Below are 14,225 nucleotides of genomic sequence, written 5' to 3' on the forward strand. Positions count from 1 at the left end.
TATATCTGCAATAAGTGCCATTGGCTGTGAATCCTACCAGATCGAATGGATCAATTGGAGAGACAGTTAGAGGCAATGAGGAATTTACAAGAGCAAGGGGTTGTGGTGGCTGGCATTTATAGGAAGGGGAAAAAGTTGCAAATGCAGTAATATAGATGGGTTAACTCCGGGAAAGGTAAGAGATGCAGGCCATGATTCTTCTGTGGCTATCCCCATTTCAAATAAGTATGTTGTTTTGGAAAATGTATGGGGTGATGGATTCTCAGGGGAACGTAACACGAACAGTCTCATATCGAGATTGGTTCTAATGCAATGAGGGCTACATCAGGGTTCCAAGAGGTTCATTGTGTTAGGGGACTCTCTAGTCTGAGGTACAGTTAGACATTTCTGTGTGCCAGGATCAAGGATGTCTCAGAGAGGGGATAGAATATTCTTAAGGGGGAGAGGAGCCAGCAGGAGGTCACTGTACACATTGGAACCAATGACTTATGAAGGGAAAAGGATGAGATTCCAAAGGGAGATTACAGGGAGTTAAACAGGAATTGAAAAAGAAGATGCTTGAGTGTAGTAATATCTGAATTACTCTCAGTGCTGCGAGCTAGTGAGGGCAGGAATAGGAGGATAGAGTAGCTGAGGAGCTGGTGTTTGGGAGAAGGATTCACATGTTTGGATCATTGGAATCTCTTCTGGGGTAGAAGTGACCTGTACAAAAAGGACAGGTTGCACCTGAATTGGAAGGGGCCTAACATACTGGGAGAGAGATTTGCTACAGCTGCTCACGAGGATTTAAACTATAAGGTGGGACCCAAGGAAAGATGGTGAGGAAAGAGATCAATCTGAGACTGGTCCAGTTGATAAAAGAAACAAGTCAAACAGTCAGGGCAGGCAGGGACAAGCAGAGAACAAGGTAGGACTGATAAATTAACCTGCATTTATTTCAATTCAAGAGGTCTAACAGGGAAGGCAGATGAACTCAGGGCATGGGACTGAGATATCATAACAATTACAGAAACATGGCTCAGGGATGGACAGGACTGGCAGCTTAATGTTCCGGGATATAAATGCTATAGGAAGGACAGTAAAGGAGGCAAGAGAGGAGAGGGAGTATCGTTTTTGATAAGGGATAGCTTACAGCTGTACTGAGGGAGTTTATTCCCGGAAATACATCCAGGGAAGTTATTCGGTTGAACTGAGAAATAAAAAAGGGATGATAACCTTATTGGGATTGTATTATAGACCCCCTAATAGTCAAAGGGAAATTGAGAAACAAATTTGTAAAAAGATCTCAATTATCTGTCAGAATAATAGGGTGGCTATGGTAGTGGATTTTAACTTTCCAAACATAGACTGGGACTGCCATAGTGTTATGGGCTTAGATGGAGAGGAATTTGTTAAATGTGTACAAGAAAATTTTCTGATTCAATATGTGGATTACCTACTAGAGAAGATGCAAAACTTGACATACACTTGGGAAATAAGGCAGGGCAGGTGACTGAAGTGTCAATGGGGGAGCACTTTGGGGCCAGCGACCATAATTCTATTAGTTTTAAAATTAGTGATGGAAAAGTTGAAGTTCTAAATTGGAGAAAGGACAATTTTGACAGTAATAGGCAAGAACCTTCAAAAGCTGATTGGGCGCAGATGTTCGTAGGAAAGGGACGGCTGGAAAATGGGAATCCTTCAGAAATAAGAAAACGAGAGTCCAGAGAAAGTATATTCCTGTCAGGGTGAAAGGAAAGGCTGGTAGGTGTAGGGATTGCTAGATGACTAAAGAAATTGAGGGTTTGGTTAAGAAAAAGAAGGAAGCACATGTAAGGTATAGACAGGATAGATCGAGCGAATCCTTAGAAGAATATAAAGGCAGTAGGAGTATACTTAAGAGCGAAATCAGGAGAGCAAAAAGGGAACATGAAATAGCCTTGACAAATAGAGTTAAGGAGAATCCAAAGTGTTTTTACAAATACATTAAAGACAAAAGGGTAACTCGGGAGAGAATAGGGCCCCTCATAATCATCAAGGCGGCCTTTGTGGGGAGCTGCAGGAGATGGGGGAAAAACTAAAAGAGTATTTTGCATCAGTATTCACTGTGGAAAAGGACATGAAAGATATAGACTGTAGAGAAATAGATGGAGACATCTTGCAAAATGTCCAGATTACAGAGGAGAAAGTGCTGAATGTCTTGAAACACATAAAGTGTATAAATCCCCAGGACCTGATAAGGTGTACCCCAGGACTCTGTGGGAAGCCAGAGAAGTGATTGCTGGGCCTCTTGCTGAGGTATTTGTATCATTGGTAATCACAGGTGTGGTGCCGGAGGACTGGAGGTTGGCTAACGTGGTGCCATTGTTTAAGAAAGGTGGTAAGGACAAGCCAGGGAATGATAGACCAGTGAGCCTGACGTCGGTAGTCGGCAAGTTGTTGGAGGGAATCCTGAGGGACAGGGTATACATGTATTTGGAAAGGCAAGGACTGATTAGGGATAGTCAACGTGGCTTTGTATGTGGGAAATCATGTCTCACAAACTTGATTTGGTTTTTTGAAGAAGTACGAAAGAGGATTGATGCGAGCAGAGCGGTAGATGTGATGTATATGGACTTCAATAAGGTGTTTGACAAGGTTCCCCATGGGAGACTGATTAGCAAGGTTAGATCTCATGGAGTACAGAGAGAACTAGCAATTTGGATACAGAACTGGCTCAAATGTAGAAAACAGAGGGTGGTGGTGGAGGGTTATTTTTCAGACTGGAGGCCTGTGACCAGTGGAGTGCCACAAGGATCGGTGCTGGGTTCACTAATTTTTGTCATTTGTGTAAATGGTTTGGATACGAGTATAAGAGATACAGTTAGTAAGTTTGCAGATGACACCAAAATTGGAGGTTTAGTGGACAGCGAAGAAGGTTGCCTCAGATTACAACAGGATCTGGACCAGATGGGCCAATGGGCTGAGAAGTGGCAGAAGGAGTTTAATTTAGATAAATGCAAGGCGCTGTATTTTGGGAAAACAAATCTTAGCAGGACTTATACACTTAATGGTAAGGTCCGAGGGAATGTTGCTGAACAAACATGCCTTTCATAGCTCCATGAAAGTGGAGTTGCAGGTAGATAGAATAGTGAAGAAGACGTTTGGTATGTTTTCCTTTATTGGTCAGAGTATTGAGTACAAGAGTTGAGGGGTCATATTGCAGCTGTACAGGACATTGGTTAGGCCATTGTTGGAATATTGTGTGCAATTCCCATCTCCTTCCTATTTGAAGGATGTTGTGAAACTTGAAATGGTTTAGAAAAGATCTACAAGGAGGTAGCCAGAGTTGGAGGATTTGAGCTATAAGGAGAGGTTGAACAGGCTGGGGTGGTTTTCCCTGGAGCATCGGAGGCTGAGGGGTGATCTTATAGTGGTTTATAAAATCATGAGGGGCATGGATAGGATAAATAGACAAAGTCTCTTCCCTGGGGAGGGGGAGTCCAGCACTAGACAGCCGAGGTTTAGGGTGAGAGGGGAAAGATATAAAAGAGACCTAAGGGGCCACATTTTCACGCAGAGTGTCGTACATGTTTGGAATGAGCTGCCAGAGGAAGTGGTGGAGGCTGGGACAGTTGCAACATTTAAAAGGTATTTGGATGGGTATATGAATAGGAAGGGTTTGAAGGGATATGGGCCGGGTGCTGGCAGGTGGGACTAGATTGGGTTGGGATATCTGGTCGGCATGGATGAGTTGGACTGAAGGGTCTATTTCTGTTCTGTACCTCTCTATGATTCCCTCCCTAAGGGCATCATGGGTCAATCCACAGCTTGTGGACTGCAGGGGTTCAAGAAGGGGCTCACTACCACCTTCTCTAGGGGCAACTAGGAACAGATAATAAATGCTGGCCCAATCAGTGACGCCCAACTCCCAAGAGTGAATGTTTTAAAACTGCACTAAAAAATGGGTTATGTTATCAGTCATATGAAGTTAAAAACACTGACACAGTCCTACTCTCATTAAGAAAGACATTAGGTGGTTTAACCTGAGGATCACTGAGTCTCACATGAGAGGAGAGGTTGAGAAAGAGAGTCCCTCATGGTAACTTCACTTGGTTTAGGATCTGAATCCACAGTTAGCATCAGTCTACATTGCAAACCAGTCATCCAGCCAACTGAACTAAATGAGCCTTCACATTTAAAGTAAACAATTCTATATTCAATTCCTTATACAATTAAGAAAAACATAACTGATTGAATGAAAGAACATTAAAAGATAAGTGTCTTTGCATTTCTGTAACACTTTCTATGACCCCTCCCAAAACAGCTAAGGGCCAATTACTATTGAAATATTGTTGTAAAATAGGAAACACGCTGACACTTTTTGTACAGCAAAATCTCACAAATAGCAATGAGATAAATGGTCAGAAATAGATACAGAAGAAGTCAAGAATACTTAGCAGGTCATACAGTACCAGCAGAGAGAAAAGCAGAGTGAATGTTTCAGGTCAATAATTTGTCATTGGAATTGAGGAAATTTGGAAATAAAGCAGCCAATCAAATTGGGAAGGCGGAAAAAGAACACAAAGGGAAACGTGTGATGGGATGAAAGGTGAGAAATATTAATTGGCAAACGATTTGGTTGTGCTGGGCCATGGAGAGTGATAAAGATGGCAGCGGAGTAGAACATCTCAGCCATTGCACGTCCACTCTGACTGTTTCTTTGATTTTGTCTTTTGTGTTTTATTCCCCTTTTCTCTTCTCACCAATGTCCTGAACTCCTGGCCTTAGCACAGACTTAGACACTGGGCATCAGCGTGGACCTGACATGGCCACCTCTCGGATTGTCATGGTGGCTTCTTTGCTCAGCGTGGTTCTCTCCCAGCCCGGTCTGGCAGTCTCTCAGGGTCCCAGGTGGCCGTCTCTTGCTGGCCTGGTGTGACCAAGGTGTGGACTTCCAGCATTGAGGTAATTCCAAAAGCCTTGAGATGAAGTCTGGCACGACTGGGATCAAGGACTGGCGCTGTTGGGGTCAAGGCCTGGCACTGTCGGGGTCAAGGCCTGGCACAGTCTGGGGTCAAGGCCTGGCGCAGTCTGAGGTCAAGGCCTGGCACAGACTGGGGACAAGGCCTGGCACAGACTGGGGACAAGGCCTGGCGCAGACTGGGGTCAAGGCCTGGCACCGTCTGGAAGCTAGGTGCCAGCAGGCACTGTTATTCCAAACTTTTTATTTCTTTATTTTTCTAATTTCTTTCCCCTAACAATCTGTATCTACATACAGTTGTTCCTAAGATGGTGCCATAAGTGGAGACTTGTAAACTTTTCACCATATTCATTTGAATACATGTGACAATAAAGCTAATTCTAATTCTAAACAAAAGTTGTGTCTACAGCTGAATGACAATCAGCTGCAATCTGACACACAAAAAAGAATGCAAATGTGGAAAGAAAATGGAATGAAAGGGGGCAATGATTTGAAATTGTTTAACTTAATGATGAATCCAGAAGACTGAAAAATGCTTAATCATAAAATGAGACGCTGTTCCTCCAGCTTGCAACAAGTTTCACTGGATCACTGTAACAGGCCAAGGGCAGGCCTTGACCCCAGATTGTGCCAGGCCTTGACCCCAGACTGTGCCAGGCCTTGACCCCAGACAGCGCCAGGCCTTGACCCCAGACAGCGCCAGGCCTTGACCCCAGTCTGCTCCAGGCCGTGACTCCAGTCTGCTCCAGGCTGTGACTCCAGTCTGCTCCAGGCCGTGACCCCAGACTGTGCCAGGCCTTGACCCCAGACAGCGCCAGGCCTTGACCCCAGACTGTGCCAGACCTAGACCCCAGACTGTGCCAGGCCGTGACTCCAGTCTGCTCCAGGCCGTGACCCAAGTCTGCGCCAGGCCTTGACCCCAGACTGTGCCAGGCCTTGACCCCAGTCTGGCGCAGACTGGGGTCAAGGCCTGGCACCGTCTGGAAGCTAGGTGCCAGCAGGAACTGTTATTCCAAACTTTTTATTTCTTTATTTTTCTAATTTCTTTCCCCTAACAATCTGTATCTACATACAGTTGTTCCTAAGATGGTGCCGTAAGTGGAAACTTGTAAACTTTTCACTATATTCATTTGAATACACGTGACAATAAAGCTAATTCTAATTCTAAACAAAAGTTGTGTCTACAGCTGAATGACAATCAGCTGCAATCTGACACACAAAAAAGAATGGCAAATGTGGAAAGAAAATGGAATGAAAGGGGGCAATGATTTGAAATTGTTTAACTTAATGATGAATCCAGAAGACTGAAAAATGCTTAATCATAAAATGAGACGCTGTTCCTCCAGCTTGCAACAAGTTTCACTGGATCACTGCAACAGGCCAAGGGCAGGCCTTGACCCCAGACTGTGCCAGGCCTTGACCCCAGACTATGCCAGGCCTAGACCCCAGACAGCGCCAGGCCTAGACCCCAGTCTGTGCCAGGCCTAGACCCCAGTCTGCTCCAGGCCGAGACCCCAGTCTGCTCCAGGCCGTGGCTCCAGTCTGCTCCAGGCCTTGACCCCAGACTGTGCCAGTCCTTGATCCCTGTCGTGCCAGGCTTCATCTCAAGGCTTTTGGAATTACTTCAATGCTGGAAGTCCACACCTTGGTCACACCAGGCCAGCAAGAGACGGCCACCTGGGACCCTGAGAGACTGCCAGACTGGGCTGGGAGAGAACCACGCTGAGCAAAGAAGCCACCATGACAATCCAAGAGGTGGCCATGTCAGGTCCACGCTGATGCCCAGTGTCTAAGTCTGTGCTAAGGCCAGGAGTTCAGGACATTGGTGAGAAGAGAAAAGGGGAATAAAACACAAAAGACAAAATCAAAGAAACAGTCAGAGTGGACGTACAATGGCTGAGATGTTCTACTCCGCTGCCATCTTTATCACTCTCCATGGCCCAGCACAACCAAATCGTTTGCCAATTAATGTTTCTCACCTTTCATCCCATCACACGTTTCCCTTTGTGTTCTTTTTCCGCCTTCCCAATTTGATTGGCTGCTTTATTTCAACAGCAAGGCAGAGAATATAAAAGACTTCAGTGGCAACATTTTCTTGGCAGAGGATGGTACATGGATGGAATGAGCTGGCAGAGGAAGTAGTGGAGGCTGGTACAATTACAATATTTAAAAGGCATCTGGATGGGTATATGAATTGGAAGGGTTTGGAGGGATATGGGCCAAGTGCTGGCAAATTGGAAGAGGTTAGTTTAGGATATTTGGTCAGCATGGACCAGTTGGACCGAAGGGTCTGTTTCAGTGTTGTGCATCTCTATGACTATATAATTAAAATGACAGTTCACTGGGACCTTAGTGTCATGACTGCAGATTGATCAAAGATATTCTACTAAATTTCTTACAAATTGGCATCACTGGCCATACCAGCATTTATTGCCTCTCTCTAACTGCCCTTGAATAGGTGGTGGTGAGCTGTCTTATTGAACTGCTGTATTTGTTAGAATTTAGATATACCCACAATACTGTTAGGAAGGGAGTTACAAGACTTTTACTCAGTAACAGTGAGGGAACAGCAATATAATCCTAAGTCAATATCATATGTGGCTTGAAGAGGATGGTAGTGGACACACATTTGTAAGTGGTACCCAATCCACATTTAGTCTCCCCAGTGTAGGACAGATAGCATTATGAGCAGGTAAAGTGTACAGAATTGAAAGAAGTGCAATTATACAAGTTCAATTATATTGAAAAGGCATCTGAATGGGTACATGAATAGTACAGTTTGAGAGGGATATGGGACAAAGGCTGCCAAATGAGACTAGGTTACTTTAAGATATCGCGTTGGCATGGAGGAGTTGGAATGAAGTGCCTGTTTCCATGCTGCATAGCTCTCTGACTTTAAGCATGTAAATTGTTGTTTCACTCATCAGGAATGTTTGGGACCTGGTTTGGTAAGAAAAAAGTTAAAAGGACAGGTGTTAGACCTCTGTCACTACCCAGGAAGGTGCCATGGGAAGAGGGATGGGTGTTGGAGCTGATCAAGGTATGTTCATGAGTGTCACAGAGGGAATAGCCTGATTGGAATGCTGAAAGGGGGCATGTATTTGATGGTGGCATCACTTCTGGAGGTGGCAGAAATGGCATTGACTGCAGGCATTGGTGTGTGAAAACTGAACACAAGGAAGTTCTAATGGCTCTCAGGGAAGGGGGAGAGGAAACAGACAGGAAATAGGATTAATATGGTCGAATGTTCTGGCAACCACTTGGGGTGGGGGGGGGGGGTGCTTTGATGAGGATGGAGGATGACATACTGTGTCAGAAACATTGAGGTGCATGGTTGTATCACCAAGAGTGGTGTAACACAAACGGAAAAACTGGGAAAATGGAATGGAGTCCTTACAGAAGGCAGGATGTTAGGGAGTACAGTTGATGCAGTTAAGAAATTCAGAAAGCTGTGGATGTACTATTGTCAGAAATGGAGTAAGAGTCAGAGATGTTGGTTGAAAATGTGTTGCTGGTTAAAGCACAGCAGGTCAGGCAGCATCTAAGGAATAGGAAATTCGACGTTTCGGGCATAAGCCCTTCCTGATGAAGGGCTTATGCCCGAAATGTCGAATTTCCTATTCCTTGGATGCTGCCTGACCTGCTGTGCTTTAACCAGCAACACATTTTCAACTGTGATCTCCAGCATCTGCAGACCTCATTTTTTACCCTAAGAGTCAGAGATGGGCTGTCTGAAGTGAGAGAAGAGTGAAAATCAGCAGCTAACCAAGAGGCTTTCCATTTATGGTTGAGAACAGTGAGCAGCATTGATAGAGACAGCACTAGAGTGGTGAGGAATGGTACCCGAGTAGGACCAGAACAAGGAATGTTCCTCATACCTCACAAAATGACAGGCAGCACTGTGTCCACCTGGAGCAACATCTTTTGTTTGGGGGAAGTGAATTGAGTTAAAGGAGAAGTTGGTCAGAATGAGAAGAAAGCAGCAGGAAGGGGGTGGCGGGGGTGGGGAGGACCATTTGGGCCTCTGATCAAAATGGGATTACAGAATCCTCAGATTGAGGGTGGTGGAGCTGGAGAGGAATTGGGTATCACAAAGGAAAGGATATGGTTAATACCAGAATATCAAGTTTCTTATGCTTCCAAATAAACCTGTTAGACTATAACCTGGTGTTGTGTGATTTATAATTTATTCCACCCAAGTCCAACACCAGCTCCTCCACATCACTCTTATTCTTAACTGAATAGTCATGGAATTTTTGGAACACACCTGGATAGGTTGATGTCACCTAGAGGACAGTACCTGAGACACGGTCAGAAGAACATAATGATCTTTCCTAATTGGGGTTATCCCAGATGGTGAAAATTTTCAACGATCTTTTTCCCCAGCTTTGGTAAGTTTTGCTGTGTCTGGGTGGGCGGGGTGACCACATCATCAATGACACACTACAACCCATGAGCCAATCATACAATTACACACATTTAAAAAAAAATCTACGAGTCGAAAATCACAAAGTGCTTGGGACCTGTAGCTCATTCAAGATATGTAGAGCAAAACAAAACCCCTCGTTTAGCAATAGGAGTTTGTCTTAACTAAAAGTTGCTCCTAACTCATTTTCCCAGGAAGATCAGATTTCCAGCATTCCTTATTTTACCCGAACCAGCATTAAAAATGCAAAAACAAACATCTTTTGCAATCTCAGAATAATGAATTGAGGATCTCGGGATGACAGGGAGTTCTCGGCAGACCTCCCATGACGGGTTTTGGATTGTGTCACTGGAAGGTGTCAGAGATAAATTCAGTTGAGGCATTCCTGAGAGCATTAGATGATTATTCGGAGAAAACCATTGTTCACTTTCGAGCGTTGAGCGTATTACGACTACACCCCCTCACGGAAGTCTTAAGTTCGATGAGTTTCTGCTCTGGAGTTAGTTTCCAATAGCGTTTCAGGTTATGGTGCTGATTGGCACCACATCAAACACTCTGACAGCTCCAGTGCAGATGCGATGGGTTGGAACGGCCTCCTCCTGGACCGTAAACATTGTGCGGATGTGATTGTTATGACCTGAACTGCCTGGCACTGTCAATAAACCAGAGGTTCCTCGCCCCCACCCATCACCCTTTGACCGTAACGAACAAGCGGCTCCCCTCCACCGCGCCCGCACGGTAACGAACATGCGGCTTTCTATCCCGGCCAGCCCCCGGACGGTAATGAATGACCGGCTCCCCTCCTCCTGACCCCGAACGGTAATGAATGACCGGATCCCCTCCGCCCAGCCCCGGTCGGTAATGAATGACCGGTTCCCCTCCGCCCGGCCCCGGACGGTGATGAATGACCGGTTCCCCTCCGCCCAGCCCGGTCGGTAATGAATGACCAGTTCCCCTCCTCTTCCTGCCCCCGGACAGTAATGAATGACCGGATCCCCTCCGCCCAGCCCCGGTCGGTAATGAATGACCGGTTCCCTTCCTCCTCCTGCCCCCGGACGGTAATGAATGACCGGATCCCCTCCGCCCAGCCCGGACGGTAATGAATGACCAGTTCCCCTCCGCCCGGCTCCGGACGGTAATGAATGACCGGTTCCCCTCCGCCCAGCCCCGGTCGGTAATGAATGACCGGTTCCCCTCCTCCTCCTGCCCCCGGACGGTAATGAATGACCGGTTCCCCTCCGCCCGGCCCGGACGGTAATGAATGACCAGTTCCCCTCCGCCCAGCCCGGACGGTAATGAATGACCGGTTCCCCTCCGCCCAGCCCCGGTCGGTAATGAATGACCGGATCCCCTCCTCCTCCTGCCCCCGGTCGGTAATGAATGACCGGTTCCCTTCCTCCTCCTGCCCCCGGACGGTAATGAATGACCGGTTTCCCTCCGCCCGGCCCCGGTCGGTAATGAATGACCGGTTCCCCTCCTCCTCCTCCTGCCCCCGGACGGTAATGAATGACCGGTTCCCCTCCGCCCGGCCCCGGTCGGTAATGAATGACCGGTTCCCCTCCACTAGTCCGCCCGCCCCGAGTGTGACTTTCTGGACGGGAAATTCCCGCCCCCTCCGCGCGGCGCTCGCCTCCCATTGGCCGCGGCGCTTGTATCAAGATTCCATTTGGAACGTCCCCGGCGGCAGGCCCCGCGCTGATTGGCCGCTGGCCGCGTCACAATGGATCCTGTGTCATTTCGGTCAGTGACGTTCCATTTGATGCGGGAGTTTCTGAACCGGGGGATACCGGGGCCGAGGGGAGGGGGGAGGGGAAACGGGGCTAACTTACCGATTCAATCTCCAGGGGAGGGGACGGACCGGACATACCCGGGGAAGGGCGGAGAGGGGAAACTTTGAGAAGCCTGGACCGTTCCCAGTGGATCAGCTTTGGGCCGCGTTGGGAGTCTAACTTCGTCCCCGGGCCGGTAGTCGGATATTGCCCACGTCGGGGGCCTCAAGGAAGGGGATGATGGACTCGCATTAACACCGAGGGATCACCGAAGCAAAGACATTTCCCTCCCGGCTTTTACCCCCCTCCCCTCCTCTCGCTGTGGAGAGGAGAGGGCGGCCGGGGCACGGGATTCTTCCGGCGGGCGCGCCCCTTGGCCGCTCTGACTGACTTGTCTTGTCCTGCGGGCGGCTGTGAAGTTGGAAATCTTGCGCCCCTTTCCAAAACTACTGTGAGTTCCTTCGTGTTAGTACAGTTCGAGTGCAGCCACACCCTCCCTGTGCTTCCTGATAGGGGATGCAGGGCTCCTAACTGAATCTGTCTGCCTGCCATTCCAACACAACAACAGGCACCGCAATCGCAACGGCTGACACTAGACTTGTGTGTGTGTCGGGGGGGGGTCATCGTTGGAAGAAAGAGAGATCGATCCTCCTCCTCCCTAAATGACCGAAAGGAAAACAAGGTGGAGAAAGCAAAAGTGAAGTCGCCTTGTGGGAGTTTTTCTTTGAATTCTGGCGGAAATCTGCAACATCAGCCCCCAAACCAGAAGTGAAATCTGATTTTCTCTTTTTATATTCCGTTGAGGGGAGGGGGAGAAGACGGAGGAAGAGTTTCTCGAAAAAATTCATTCCCTCCCACACCCCCCCCAAAGACCGAGACACACTCCTAGAAAGCGACAGCATCGGGAGAACAAAATCCAACTGGGGGACGAGGTTTTGCCGGCGAGAAGTTAAATCAAAACAGCGTCATGTATGGAGCCAGGAGGCGGTGGAGTTCCAGACTGAGGACATGCACGTTGGGTTGTGCTGGGCAAACGGATTAAGAGAGGGAGGAGTGCCCGTGTCTACTATATTTGATTATTTTGGGCAGTGGGACCTCTGTTTGCAAAGCCGGCGGCGAGGAACTGAGCTTGGCATTGCCTGCGAATCCTGGAACAGGAGGGCGAGGGAGTCGCCGATTTATATATTGTCTGATTTTTGTATTTTTGTTTGGCTTTCTTGGTTCACCGAGCCCCTTTTGCTTTGCGGTCATTGATGGGACGATGATGCGACATCCTGGGCTCAATAGGAACGGTGCTGGTCTCCCTAGCGGCATGCGAGAGGCCGCTCGGCACTATGGCTAGTAGCGGCTCGGCCAAGTCGGGGGCGAGCGGCTCGGGTTCGGGTTGCCAGCAGCGGCGGAGACTGGTTTTCGTGTGCGACATGTGCAAGAGCAAGATGCAACTGGTGGCCGACCTGCTGCTGCTGTCCGGCGACAACCGCCCGGTGCACAGCGAGAGCCTGAGTCCCGGGCCCGGGCAGTCCTTTGACAAGATCCGGGACGCGGTGATCGCCCGCACCAAGGGCCTCTCCATCCTCACCCACGACCTGCAGAGCCAGCTCAACCTGGGCCGCTACGGCGAGGTGGCCGAGCGCCTGGCCGAGCTCAGCGAGCTGGTGGTCGCTCTGGTCGAGTGCTCGGCCCACGCCGCTTACCTGGCGGCGGCGGAGGCCCCGGGCTCGCAGGCGGCGGTGGCCGGCCTGGTGGACCGCTACCGGCTGCGGCGGGCCCGCCACGAGGTGGAGCAGAGCTGCGGGCTGCTGCGGACGGCGCCGGTGTCCGAGCTCACCCCGCCGCTGCTGCTCGAGGTGTCGCGGGGTCTCGCCCGGGGTCTCCGCGGGCTCACGGAAGCCTGCGCTCCGGCCGGCCGAGGCAGCGGGGACCGCTTCGCCCGCGACCAGCTCCGCCTCGGGGTCAAGTGCATGAGCGCCAGCGCCGCCGCGCTGCTGGCCTGTGTCCGGGAGCTGAAGGCACGGCCCGGTGAGGCCAGCCGGGCCCGCTGTGTGCTGTTCGGGGGCCCGCTGCTGCAGGCCGTGCACGCCCTGGTCGGCTTCGCCAGCGAGCCGCAGTTTGTGGGCCGGGCGGCGGCTCTGAGCGCCGAGGGCCGCGCCGTACACACCGCCGTGCTGGGCGGCGCCATGAGTGTGGTGTCCGCCTCGGTGCTGCTCACCCAGTGCCTCCGGGACATCGCGCTGCACTCGGACAGCAGCAAGGTGCCTGATTACCGGCAGCGCCTGCACCACTCCGCCCTGGCCGTGTCTGACGGCTGTAACCTACTGTCCCAGGCTCTGCGGGAGAGATCCTCTCCCCGGACCCTGCCTCCTACACCCCCTCCTCCCACCCTCAACTGCCACTCTGTGAATTAACCCCCTCATAACCCCCCCCGTCGGTCAACCCTCCCCTCTCCTCCCCCCACTCCCTCCCTGTCCCCTCTTCCCCCACCTCCATCTCTCCCTCCCTTCACTCATCTCCCCCTCCCCTCACTCACCTCCCCTCCTCTGCTTCCCACCCCCTCATCTTCCAACCGCCTCATGTCTCCTTCCTAACCCTGTCCTCCCACCTCTCTCCTTTCCCCCTTCCTGGACTCCCTCCTTCTGCCCCAATATCCTCTCCTCTTTCTCCCCTCCCCCCCCGTCCCCCCCTCCCCCCTCGTCCCCCCCCCCCCCCTCGTCCCCTCTTCCCTTCTCCCCCCCCCCCGTCCCCTCTTCCCTTCTCTTTCCCCCCCCGTCCCCTCTTCCCTTCTCCCCCCCCCCCCCCGTGCCCTCTTCCCTACCCTCTCTCCCTCCCCTCCCTCTCCCAACATCCCCATCCTGTTTCCTTTTCCACCTCCACCCCTCCTGGTCCCCTCTCCCCACTCCTCTCCCCACTCCTCTCCCCACTCCTCTCCCCACTCCTCTCCCCACTCCTCTCCCCACTCCTCTCCCCACTCCTCTCCCCACTCCTCTCCCCACTCCTCTCCCCACTCCTCCCCTCTCTTCCTCCATATCCCTTCCCCTCTCCCCAATCCTCCCTGTCTTCCTTTCTTCTGCCCCTCTTTGTCCTCCCTCCC

General features: G+C 50.3%; 1 protein-coding gene across 1 annotated transcript; it reads left to right on the plus strand.

The window, feature by feature from the left end:
- The first annotated feature begins 11,193 nt into the window (after window positions 1–11,193).
- tlnrd1 (talin rod domain containing 1) lies at window positions 11,194–13,878 on the plus strand. Its single transcript, XM_060853154.1, has one exon. It carries the CDS (start codon window positions 12,472–12,474, stop codon window positions 13,540–13,542), a length of 1,071 nt encoding a protein of 356 aa, XP_060709137.1. The 5' UTR covers window positions 11,194–12,471; the 3' UTR covers window positions 13,543–13,878.
- Window positions 13,879–14,225: the final 347 nt, after the last annotated feature.

This window comes from Hemiscyllium ocellatum, chromosome 39 (genome assembly GCF_020745735.1).
Source record: "Hemiscyllium ocellatum isolate sHemOce1 chromosome 39, sHemOce1.pat.X.cur, whole genome shotgun sequence".
In the NCBI taxonomy this organism is placed as follows: Eukaryota; Metazoa; Chordata; class Chondrichthyes; order Orectolobiformes; family Hemiscylliidae; genus Hemiscyllium; species Hemiscyllium ocellatum.

Bases quoted from the DNA above. Each gene is read 5' to 3' on its own strand.
- tlnrd1 (XM_060853154.1), top strand. From the start codon at position 12,472: ATGGCTAGTAGCGGCTCGGCCAAGTCGGGGGCGAGCGGCTCGGGTTCG.